Raw genomic sequence first — 13,631 nt, forward strand, 5'->3', positions numbered from 1 at the left:
GTATAAAAGTAGCTGGGGTTCAAAAAACTATGTCAAGAAAGAAAAGGTGGTTGTTATGATATTACTATTATACAGTATCTATTGATGTTACATGACAGGATGTTGATGATAATGCAACTTCAAGTTATTCTAGTGTACCACATTATTGGGACAATTCTCTCATGCTATATTAATATGTTAAATAATATTCTACTTAACTTTTAGCCTGATCCCACATATACAAATAGTAGTTTCAATAGGTGCAGTGAGGCTTTCTCTCAATCAGTTGTGCCTGTATTCACCTTACTACACACATAATATAAAATGACAAATCTATGCTTATTTCAGTTTTGACTGCTTACTTTGGGTGGAACAGCCTGCAGAGCTGTAATGTAATTTTCTAGGGCCACACGGCGACGGTCATTAAGCATGGCTTCCACTCGTGCCATGTGAGTCTCTACGAGCTGTTGTCTCTCATTTGCAGCTTCTTGTTCTAGTGATTCTACCTTCTCTTGGAAGTGCTGTTTGAAAACAAATGTAAAGTATCCCAAGTAAGTGACAGAAGAATTACACTAACGGATTCAAGAAAGTCAGTACTTTCTGACTGAGTTATATAGTCAAACCACTAGTCTTTCCCATATTTCATGACAAGAATTAACATTTCTGCTATCACTTAAGACTATTATTATTTATCGTGTCAGAAGTGAATTGAGAATAGTTATAATGTATAAAAAAACCACAAACAAAGTTAAAAACTTGACATTATACTAAATTTCCTTTCACCAGAAGCTGGCCACTTTGAGTGCCTCTGGTGTCTCTGTAAGATCACTTAAGACTGATCAAGAATCATAATCCAGTGGTGGAAATTACAGTTGATTCTTCATCAACTTATGGATGCTTGATTCTTGATCAACATAAAACATATTTGGATATATTTAACTGGGAAGAAACAACACATTCTTTACAAGGCTTAAGAAAAAAAATACAAGATTTCTTCCACATGGGCTGCAATCCTGTCACATTGCAGGTTCACACGTAGACAAGTTAGTCTGAGCCATATGTTATTTACTGAACAACCTTTAAACCTCCTACCTCACATCACAATGGTCATTCTCTGCTTTGTGGGCAGAAGATAAAATTGCAGATGCATCTTTCTATGTCCCCATAGCCAGGCATGAAATGATTACAGCAACTTAAAGATTCCAGGAAGACCCAAGTAGATCTCACCACTGATGTTAACATTTCATATCTTTCTATAGAGAGTCTATTCTGGAATTCTACCTTCTTCCCACAAAGCAGGCAATGGCCATCTGGGAGGCATCAGAGGCTATATTCAGTAAATTAGGGTGGTGGTGTTGCAGAGGAAAAGGAATACCAATTTCTGCAGAGTCCAATAAAGGATACCACACATGTAAGGGAAACACGTACATGTCCCAAAAAAAATAATATCTGCTTGGATTCAACAACATTGTAAGGGTGCAGATCAAAATTCCAACAGGAGCCATGCAACTACCAGACACTCAACTAGATTCAATTGTTAGTCCTAAATACAGTAGACATATTAAATAAACATAAATATCTAAGTGTTGATTTACTATATTGTCATTGAGCCAATGCCTCAGTTTAGTTAGAACTTATGATTGGATTTAGCTGAGTATTTACTCTGTTTGTGATAATATTATATTGTTTACTCTCCATCAGTTTTGCCTATGCATTCACACAGGAAGAAACACTTAACATTGTACAAAGCTGTATTTTGTAGACTTATTTTTATTTCACACTCCTAACTGGCATTCTTCTTTTACCTGGATAACAGCCTTTTTGTCAGCCTTTGGCAAATTCTTTGCTTGATGTTCTGCTTCTTCCCATTCCCTCATGACCTGCCCAGATGTAAACAGAAAATGAACACATTTTATTATGTTCACATACTTCGTAAGGTGGTTTGAGATTTATGGTTGCCTTAAAAAAGATTACTGAGCTGATAAATGTAAAATAAGCCTGAAGGACTTTCAATTTGAATAAATATCCTGAGTGCTGTCTGTATTGCTATGTCTTATGGATACTTCAAGTACATTCTAAGCATTTCTTTTCAGGCACAATGTACCATTGATTCAATTATATTTACTGCCATGTAAATCAGTTGCATTTTTAGACTACATTTTTGCTCTTAGAAAAATACTGCAAATACAATAAAATCTTCCATTCTTTCCCATGCAGTTAAGACATTAGCTTTGGAAACTTATGAGATCCAAGTATAACCTGTATATAGTCACAAAACTGTTGGTAACCTAAATGGCACACTAAAATATTGAAAAAAGTAATTGTGCAACCATATTTCTAAATACACTGAATTCCGTGTTTTTAAAGGTACCAAGACTATGTCTGGGATATTGTTAGTTACTCCCAGCTACTGCAGACATATTGAATCCATAGTTGAATAAACACATCATGTAGGTAACTCTCACTGATTCACTAGTTCCACTGTAACCAGACCTAGCAACAGGATTTAGGCTGACATATGTCTAAATATGTTTTACAAAGTACAATTTAGATAAAAAAAAAACAAGGACTCTTACTATTAAGATCTGTGAATAATCTTAGAATACAAATACATAACTCTTGATACATTTGTAAGTGCCTTCAAATCGCTTGTATGGAGTTATGTTAGGCAAGAAATACTCATAGGTGGGTTTGCAATTGCCTTCCTCTGAAATATAGGTTACAGCATGTGGTATTCCTTAGCAGTTCCCCACTTAAATATTAATAAGGATTACTCAGCTTAGTTTATCAGACAAACTTTCCAATAATAAGCTGATAATGACTAGCCCCAAACTGTTTTCTAATGAGGCTGTTCAGGTCCTGAACCGGTGCTTGGCCGCTGTGTCGGACTGGATGAGGGCCAACAAATTGAAATTGAATCCAGACAAGACAGAGGTCCTCCTGGTCAGTCGGAAGGCCGAACAAGGTATAGGGTTACAGCCTGTGCTGGATGGGGTCACACTCCCCCTGAAGGCGCAGGTTCGCAGTCTGGGGGTGATCCTAGACTCATCATTGAGCCTGGAGCCCCAGGTCTCAGTGGTGGCTAGGGGAGCCTTCGCACAGTTAAAACTTGTGCGCCAGCTGTGACCGTACCTTGGGAAGCCGGACTTGGCCACGGTGGTCCATGCTCTTGTTACATCCCGTTTAGACTACTGCAACACACTCTAAGTGGGGCTGCCTTTGAAGACTGTTCGGAAGCTTCAATTAGTCCAACGGGAGGCTGCCAGGTTAATAACTGGGGCGGCGTACAGGGAGCGTACCACTCCTCTGTTACGCCAGCTCCACTGGCTGCCGATTAGCTACCGAGCACAATTCAAGGTGCTGGCTTTAGCCTATAAAGCTCTAAACGGTTCTGGCCCAGCTTATCTGTCTGAACGTGTCTCCCACTACGACCCACCTCGAAGCTTAAGACCATCAGATGAGGCCCTGCTCGCGGTCCTGTCAGCCTCACAGGTGCGGCTGGCGGGGACGAGAGACAGGGCTTTTTCAGTAGTGGCTCCCTGCCTATGGAACGCCCTCCCCATTGAAGTCAGGCAGGCTCCCTCCTATCCTTCCGTAGGAAGGTTAAAACTTAGTTGTGGGGCTAGGCCTTCGAATAAGAATCAGCAGCATTAATTACTATTATGTACGCTGGAACTCAATTGACAGATCCAGTCTTTTAAACTTGAACACGCCTATCTGTATTTTATAATTCGTTTTATGAATGTTTTATGTAAGTTAATTTTTAACTGATTTATAGTGTATTGTATAGGTTTTATATGTGTGTTTTATTGTAAGCCGCCCTGAGTCCCCTGTTGGGTGAGATGGGCGGGATATAAATGTTGTAATAAATAAATAAATAAATAAATAAATAAATAATAGCCGGCTCATTACAATATACTGAACAATCTCAATGGCAGATATGAAAACAAGTGAGATTTTACAAGGAAGGTTTTGTAAGGAAGAAGTTGTATTAGCGATTTTAAACTCTGCACATACAACTACAATCTTGTAGTGAAGATTGTAGTTGTATGTTCACAAAAGAGATTGTGAAGTCTTTTGTAGTGGCTTGTTTAATTTTGGATGAGAATGTGTAACTCATCCAAGGTCAGCAAGGGATGAGTCCCTGTTTGAACTCTGGTCTCCAGAGTTGTAGTTAAACATTCAAACTACTATACCACACTGGTTCCCTATTTGATCTGGAAAAAATCCCAAATACTTTCACACAAAAATAACTATATTTTCCTCCAATATTTTCCTATGTAATTTAGGATGAAAAAGCTTTTGATGTGTTTCTATTGTCTATCAAGTGGAAGTCAAAGACCTTTGCTTATGTACTGTAAGTTACCTGGAGAACTAGTAGCAGATCCTGATCTATCTTCTGACCATCCCTAACATGAGGAAAGCAAAGATACTGAAATCTCTCACCTAATTCACTTCCAAAAATAAAAGAAATTGTCTATGATTTTCTCAAATTGGATCCTTATATAAGACATTTAAGCAACACTCTATATCTGGGCTAAGGAACCTGTGAGCTCTAGATGTTGTTGGATTTCCAGTAGACCCAGGCAGGTTGTCCAGTGGTAGAGAATAATGGGAATATCAGTTCTTCAACATTTAGAGGATCACAGAGTCCCACTTCTAATCTAAATCCTGATGCATTTTTCCTCATTCTTCAGCATGCATGTTGATGTCTTTCTGACAGTTTCATTTTACAAAGGAAGCTTTGCTGTTTTGAGCACAAGATGTCTATTTATGTATCCTATTTAAAGGTAATATGAAAAATTAATATCACAGTCTGTCTATTTGGGAAAGCAATATTCAGTGTGGACAAATTTTCACAGTTCCAAAACCTTCAGGATGAAGAAGACACATAACTCAGATGACTGTTTGGACTGGTAAATGCATGACAGTTTAGCTCTGCTGTTGAGAATATAAAACTCTTGAAGAACTTGAACGTGATTGTCTTTATAAGAATATGCCGCTTAAAGATGTTATTTTAGAATGCTATGTTTTGGTCCTAAATACAATCTGGAGTGTCTATTTTACTATTTGGTCAGAATATGCCATGGCTTTTGCCAGGCACCATCAATACATACTTGCACCAAATGGAGAAAAGTATCTCCTACTGTCCACAATGAATAGACAGACTATGATATTAATTTTTTCATATTACCTTTAAATAGGATACATAAATAGACATCTTGTGCTGACAGGGAGCTTTGGTGTGGACTAGTCCATGAGGTCACGAAGAGTCAGAAACGACTATGTGACTGAGCAGCAGCGGCAGCAGCAGCAGCAGCAGCAGCAGCTGCTGAAGATACTGAAGATCACAGGGTTAGGAAAAATATGAATGCTCAAAAAAGAGGCCTGCAGTGTGTGTGTGTCTGTTTGTGAGGGAGAACACCAACATGCATAGCAACAAGAAAAAAGTCAACAAAAAGATGTATATTCAATGAACATGGGGTGCTCAATGACCATGGAATTTTCCCATATGTGCTTATAAAGCTATTCTTCTTCAATGAAAACACAAAGCTATCAGAGCCATACAGATTTATGATACTTCAAAGGCTTGGCTCTTTCATGCTGGGAAAATGACAACTTCTGGGTGAAGATTTAAAGAAGCCAACCATTTCAAAGTCAAAGCAATCCTCAGAATTCAGGGCACATAATTTTGTGTGTTTGGAGAAAGGATAAAGAGAGCAACAGAATGTGGTCCATTATTAAGGAAAATTTTAATCACTCTAATCCTATTTAGACTTTGCAAGCACAGTTTTTTTCTTCACAACTAAATATTATACACTATGAGATTTCAGAATTGCTCACAGGCTACTACAGGTAATTTTTGACTTACAGAATTGTGTTTGACTTGAAGAAAATGCAAGCAGGGTAATTGTTAAAATATTGTTTCTATGGACAAGCAAGCAAACAAAATGAACATGTACAAAAGCCTGCAAAATTATTTGAAGAAGATTGTAAAACAGAGCTAGTAAAACATAGCTAACATTAAGGAACAATTCAAATAAGCCCAGAGACACTCTAACTGAACTTCTACAGTCGTTACAGGACCAATGTGTACAAGAGGTATTTGTTTCATGCCAAAAGGGCAGGTGCCCGTGAGTAATCTGTTTTAATCTGAATAGAAGAATCAAGATATCCCTATGTTTCCTTGAAATAAAGGGGGGGGGGGAAGCAGGGTGGTAAACCTGTGGCTCTTTGAACCTAAGCAATGGGCATTGCACAAAAGGATGAAAAACTGGACTGAAACAGCAACTTGAAAGCTATGCATTCTTCACCCTTGGATAGTGCTTAAATCTAACAATGTTGATTGCAGTTGTGTTGCAACAAAATTATCCCAATCATTTCAACAGTAATTAAACTTTGTTTGTTTAACTGTAAAACAAAACACAACAAAGCTAATACATTGACATCAGTGAATATCTGGGCACATCAGAATCCCCCTAATGGGTAAGCATTAGTGATGCTTGTTGGTGCACAAACCTTGTTCTAGTGGTTTGATGAAAAGAACTAACCAACAGGTGCTAACTCCCTGTACCTCAGCCAACACGGCCAGGATGGATGAGAGCTACTAAGATTGTAGTCCAAATATAACCTTTCCAAGCTGGGGCTACATCATACTCATTATGTTTTTCTTTCAGTGTTGGCATGGAAGACAACAATTATTTCCTAAATCATCTGGAGGTATACTTTTAATAAACACCTTCATGCAAGATTGAGGAACAGAGAAAGGTGAGGGAGATGTTTATACCTTGTTTTGGATAAACGTTATCACGCCTAACATTTGCCTATCAGAGCAATTATCATTTTTCAGCTATTTTTCTTTTGTTCAGTAAAGGGAGGGAGCACAAGAGAGATACCAGGAGAGACACATTGCCCAAAGAAATGGCCTTAAGAACAACTTGCCAACACTGAAAGAAAAAGAATACAACAAAAGCTCGACTCCTTGTCCCTGTAAGAAAGAAGGGGAGGAACTGAACCAGCCCAAAGTTCATTCACAAAGCACTAAATGAATGAACATTGCCAACATCACAGAGAAAAACAAGTGGGGAAAATTAAATAAAGAAACTCGTTTGTAGCTCACCTGAGACATTCTTTCACGGTGCTTAGCTTCAAGTCTCTCTTTTGCTTTCTGGAAATGGGAATGTTCATTCTCATCTCCCGGGGTCTCCAAGTACTTGTCAACAGCATCAGGAGTGCTAGCAGCTGTGGTGGGAACTAAGGAAAAGGATTGATGAAAGAAATAAAGAGGCAAAGGTTTATTTCAAAATGAAATATAGAAACATTGGTACACTTCCAACACAGCATGGCCATTCAAAGCAACTATCTACTAGAAGAGCACATGTGTGTGTAGCTTCACAAAGAAAAGGTTTTTCTGCACTGCAGAGAAAGCACACACAAATAAAGGGTCTCAAAGTAAATGAAGAAAGCATGCAAAGATTTGAGTTATTCCAGCCTATTATATATAAAGAGATGTTGCAAAATATAAAATCACATGTTTTATTTTGAAAAACAAACATGTGTGTTGATAATCAAGCACATATTTTAAAAAAACATTTCAACTTCTGATCCATATTGCCTACAACTTAATAGGACTATGCTACAATCCTTCTCTCTGAGATCTTTTCATGTAATGTTATTTTCAACAATACATGTATAATCGTCTAAATATTGCAACAAGCAAGCATCTTGTCAAACTGTTAAGACAGAATAAATTCTTCTAGGAGGTAAGAATAATGTCCTTCTAAAAGGAAATAAAGAGATTTTTCCATGCAACCCAAAATTTCTGTGACTAAGGTAGCAGAACTTTATTTCCATGGCAATCATGTGCAACAATACTTTCAAACTCAATGTTTTCTGTCTAGTTAACACTTTTGCTTAATTGTATTACAATGGTTGCCTATTTGCTAAATAGCATGGTTAAAAGGTTTTATTGTTAGTTCATAAAATCGGTTGGATTTTAGAGACTTTCATATCCCCTGTAGATTTATTCAATCCTTAAAATGATCTGGAAAAGGTAGGTGACGCCACATGTTCTGAAGTCGACTCCGAGCAGGGCCTTTCGCACTACAGAGCCCACTATGTGGAAGTTCATCTAGCTCTGTCACATATTTCACATATTTTTCTTTTCATTCTAGACACACTGAAAAACATGATTGTACAAGCATTTCTGTACAGTCCAACCTACCATATACTTTGTAGACAACATATTATCTTTTTATGTTTTTGTACTGTATGCATGATGTGTGCATATGATTCATTATGGTTGCATGCCCATTTTATTATTCTGGACCTAAAAAAAATTATAAATATCTCTAAACAATTATATATTTTTGATTCCCTCATGATTGTCAATGTACAAGTGTAACATAAAGTGCCTTATACTAAGTCATCCTATATAGTCACCAAGCACAGTATTGTATTTTGCAACCATGTGTGGCTCTTCAGATTTCCCAGACTGAAAGTTACTAAATATTTAGATTCAAACCCTTGTGCTCTTCCATGGCTGTGAAAACCCTTGCATCAATTTGAAGCACAACCCATTAAGGGCATTGTATTCATAAAAGGAATTTGGGGAAGTAATTTTTTATTTCATATTATATATTATACATTTAATAAAGCAAACTACCATATATATCAAAATAACAAATGTTTTTGATTCAGCAGCTTTTAAAATGGCTACACTTTGTTTAACAGAAAACCTTTTTACTCAGCCAAGATATTTGAAAACATTGCCTTATTGCCTATCAGTAAGAGTCAGAGTAATAGGTTTCTCCAGCTCCAGTCATGATGCTAGGAACCACTATGCAATCTAGAGTATTGACTCAGGTGTTATGTCCTTCAAATCTTAATGAAAAGGTTACAGAGCTCCCTGTCAGACAGCAAAACTTGCTTCAGAGTCCACATTAGGGAACAACACCAACACTAACTGAGCGGGCAGGATTGCACAAACAGAAATCTCCTGCCCAACAAGCACAAATTTCTGTATGTCACACAAAGTGCTTCCATCGATTTGTGGCACATTCAAAAAGGCACGTACTTTTAATGTCTCAAGAAGACATTTCTGAAGGCTCTACTGGGTCTATTTCTGCATGGTAAGTGAACAATTCATGCTTGTCAGAGACTGCATGGGGAGAAAAGTTGTTTCTTCTTCCTTTCAAGGATTATATTTCTTGCAAAGGCAGCAAATGTTGCTTTCATTATGGTTACAATATTTTGTAAATAGGAAAGTGTAAGTATGTCCATCTTACTAACATATAGTAAGAGATTAATATATATTTAACTGGTTCCAAATGAGTCAAGGGCATTAATAAGTGAAATCTAAAATGAATTATGCAAACTTCATCTCTTAGCACCCACAATTTTTTTCTGCCTTTCATATAATCACATAAAAAGGACCCTAGTAGATACTTGATCTTCCATTGCTGGATATAAAGATGGAATGAATGTGCTATGTACAGATGAGTAGATATAAACAAATTGGTCTTGGAACAGTGTTGTATGCAAAGAATATCTGTAACTATTCATTCCCACATCAGAAAATAGGTGTTGCAACAGTTAGGAGACCCTGTCAGTCAGAATAATAGATTAGCAAGAATGTTGCACTATTTTCTCTCCTATTATTTGATGTACAAAAGTATTTTGGAATAATTATTTTGCAAAGAAACTTTTTGAATAGAAATCTCTCTCTCTCTCTCTCTCTCTCCAACAGAAAATGGGTTGCCTCTACAGAAATAACTTTTTTCCTGAGCAGGAGACATGTTTTCTCTGAAGAAAATTTGCAAGGGTTGTTATTTTTTGGTTTCCCCATAGAATAATTTCTATGCAGCACTTCAGGGCCATCGACTACAGAATACTATTGAAGAACATTTATTTTCTCCTGGAGTGGAGAGAAAATGAATTATCTGGCCTCATATGTGAGAATGAACTTGTCATGGATTTACATCCCTATTGTGGGCAGTCAGATGGATAAGCTTTGATATCTGATTGCTTCTTGGGACAACTTCCATGTGCCTCAGGCAAAGAATGCATAGCTGTGTTAGAGGAATATGAACCCTGCCCAAGAATCAGATATGACAGCAGCAGCCCCGTTTGCTTAACCTTGGGCCAGCCCCATTCACATTCAAAAAGGATGCCAGAAAAATAATGCATCCATAGATTAACTCCATGAGGCCTTTCTTCAAAACCACTTTACTCCAGCTGACCTCACTTCTGGTATCAAACTGGTTGAGGGGGGGGGGGAAGCTGTCACAAAGAGGGGAGCAGACTGTGGGAGAGTAAACTGGCACTGCTGTACCCCTTCTGTTTTATAAAAAAAGTCAAGATTTTTCTTCCAAAGGTAGTGTCCTAAATATGACCCTTGTTTTCAAATGCCAAGTCTTCACCATGCCCTAATAGTTGGATACTTAGCCTCTTAAAGAAATGCACTATACAAGATATTGGATAGTTACATGGAAGGTTCTATGAGTTTTTAAAGCATCTGTAGCACCTTTGAGTTTAAATGCAGTGATTCATAAAAATGACTCTCTTTTGATGACAAGTACTGTTTAAAACAAAATAAATTGTAAGAAATGTTAGAAATTAAGTCATGACTTCAAATAAAAAAAGGAAGACTATGACATTCCACTGTCAACTGTAATACAGTTAGTTAAGGTAATGCTAATCCACTCCACCCACTTATGAGACCAATTTTTGGAAAAATCCCAAAAGCAGTGTTTCGTTTTGCTTCCAGCTTGAGGAAAACAGCCGAGCACTAGAGAAAAGGAACCTTTCCGTTTAAATCATTTCTTGATTTCTGGGGAAACAGATGCTGCCAATGCAGCAACACCTTCAAGAAATGCTTGGATGGATTTGTGGATGGGGGGAATGAAAAAGTGGAGACTACAACTATCAGGGCCTTGTTTGCATTTAAAAGTTTGCCTTGGTGTATGGCACTTAAACTCCTAACAAGAAGAACATACAGGTAGTCCCCAGGTTATGAACAAGATAGATTCTGTAGATTTGTTCTCAAGTTGAATTTGTTTGCAAGTCAAAACAGGTACATTTTTCAAATATGCAACAGAAACAATGAAATTTTGGAATTAAAAGGATAAGATGAGTTGATCCAGGTGGAAGTGGCACAAGAAAAGGGTATGGGATAACAACAACAACAACAACAACAACAGAATTTACGTAAACAGGTAGAAAATTGTAAAAGAATGTTTCAAGTGGTGAAAGTTCAAAACTATATGGGAAAAATTTTATTATCATGTGTATTGTTATTTTAGATTAGTTATTATGCAAAATGTTAACATGCTCAAGGATTTTATGTATAAGTTGTATTAAGATATAATTTTTTTGGTCTTTTAAAAATATTTACTCTCTTGGTTTAGATATATTTTTAAAATATATGGTTAATTGTATATTCTGTTGTAATAAACATAAATGTTTCTTTAAAAAAAAGAACAGGTACATTTTTTAATGTAACTCCAGTCTCATATACACACACACACACACACACACACACACACACACACACACACATATATATATATATATACACACACACACACACACACACACACACACCCTCACTTTCTGTCTCTGTGATAATTGCTTTTGTGTGTTGTCTATCCCTAAAGTAGCTTTAACTGTGGACTGTGGTATATTTACATAAGATAGATGCACATCCTTTTTTAAAATTAAGATTGTTTCTGCACACCATGTTTGAGATTAATGAATGATTTTTGGGTTTGGATGATACAATAAATTACAAGGAATTCCTCCCACTCCCCAAGCAAAAACTTGCAAATTTCTTCTCACAGCTCTCCAGGAAAGACGGTGAGGGGAAAATGTGAGCTTGAAGTTTGCTGTGATTCATTCCTTTCATACTATTGTTGAATCCCTGGGTTTTCTTTTTTAAAGAAAAAAATATTATCAAATAGATTCCCATGCCACTTTCAGTCAAGCTGTAATTGTCCTTGTCTTTTCCTTGTGATCCATTTGCCTCAGGTGAAAAAAAAAGAATAAGTAACACCTTTGTTTTATTTTGTATATAGCTTATGGAGGCTGGAATAATTTCATGTTCAGCTTTCAAAGGTTCAGAGTGATGAAATTGTTAAGAATATTGCATTATACACAGAGAGTTGGCGGGCTTGCCTAATTTAATTGGCCCTGCTAATATAAGGTTCAAATGCAAAACAATGATGAAAATAGCAACTGTTGTCTACATTATTGCACCAGTCTCATGGAACAAGTAAAGTTTATAGGATTCCATATCTGCTATTTCAGAGAACAGGAACAGGCTTCATGACAAACAAGACAAAATTCAAAATTTCAAAAGCAGTTAGCAAAACACTGGGATCAAGATTTATTTTGTTTTTAAATGAAATATCCCAAGAGCATGCACCAGCCCTATGTGTTAGTTTAAATATTTACTGGAAGCCAGTCATAATCTCTAAATCAGTTTGACCCCTTTTGTAAACTGTGAATTGATTAACACATGGGAAAAGGGAGACTAAATTGTCTAGAGTATGAAAAACGATTATAAGTATTTGGGTTTTTTTTGTTTTTTTTACTAACGGATCAAAATAACACTTAAGCAGTCTTCCTGTATCTACCATGGTAATATTTGTTCAGAACAATAAACCTTGCTTAGTATTTTGACAGCTGCTAATTGGACAAAGACTTCAAAGTCAGAAGCGCATTGAAAGGTATATTGTCTACATCAGAGATCCTTGGGGAAAAACTATTGGATGCTAGATGTGTGAATAGCCCCCATTCCCGAAGACAGAAGTGTGTGACTGGTGGCAAAATAGTGCAGTTTTGGAATGTTTCAAATGTAACATCTGCACAACATTTTAACTACCATACCCTGTTTTCCCAAAAATAAGGCATCCCCTGAAAATAAGACCTAGTAGAGGTTTTGCTGAATTACTAAATATAAGGCCTACCTCAAAAGTAAGACCTAGCAAAGTTTTTGTTTGGAAGCATGCCTGCTGAACAGAACACCAGAGCATGCAGGATTGGTAAATGTATGCACCATAGATTGTTGTACATGGAAATAATGGTAGTAACAAGAAATTCTTGACAGGATTCACAGTTTGACTGGTTTGCTGGTTTGTGATGACAACTATAGTATAGTATATAATAAATGTTCATTTTTTGTTCAACAATAAATGCGAATTTTTCTTCATGGAAAAATAAGACATCCCCTTAAAATAAGACCTAGCACATCTTTGGGAGCAAAAATTAATATAAGACTGTCTTATTTTCGGGGAAACACAGTAGCTTCATTCAACAGTATTCCAGGATCTGTAGCATGGTGAGGTACTTAGCATTTTCAAGTAGCAAGCTCTAGTAATTATTATAGAGAATCCTAAATGCTCAATGAAGTTACAAATCAACTGGATGGAGTTATGAGTAATAAAATGGTATTAAACTGTTATAGCTCAGTGATGCAGATAAAATCGAAAGGCACGTCTGCACTGGACCCCAGATCAGTTCTGTGCTGGCCAAACACCACATGGAGCTGATCTGCAGTAATGTGGGGCAAGGCCACTTTAACACAGCCTTGCTCCACATTAATCAAAGTCAGACGATAGTCAAATTCTGCCCTAGATCAGGCCCGATTTAAT

At 36.9% G+C, this 13,631-nt stretch overlaps 1 protein-coding gene across 4 annotated transcripts in view; it reads right to left on the bottom strand.

Moving 5' to 3' along the window:
• app (amyloid beta precursor protein) overlaps positions 1-13,631 on the bottom strand; it is a 230,683-nt gene that overhangs the window by 50,075 nt on the left and 166,977 nt on the right. For all 4 annotated transcript variants that reach the window (XM_062975031.1, XM_062975033.1, XM_062975030.1 and 1 more), the window contains 3 exons: positions 7,100-7,233; positions 1,785-1,859; positions 342-500 (listed from right to left, as the gene is read on the bottom strand). In XM_062975031.1, coding sequence (XP_062831101.1) covers positions 342-500; positions 1,785-1,859; positions 7,100-7,233 — 368 coding nt within the window. The remainder of the gene's footprint in view (positions 1-341; positions 501-1,784; positions 1,860-7,099; positions 7,234-13,631) is intronic.

The sequence above is a fragment of the Anolis carolinensis genome, chromosome 3 (assembly GCF_035594765.1).
Source record: "Anolis carolinensis isolate JA03-04 chromosome 3, rAnoCar3.1.pri, whole genome shotgun sequence".
Classification (NCBI taxonomy): Eukaryota; Metazoa; Chordata; class Lepidosauria; order Squamata; family Dactyloidae; genus Anolis; species Anolis carolinensis.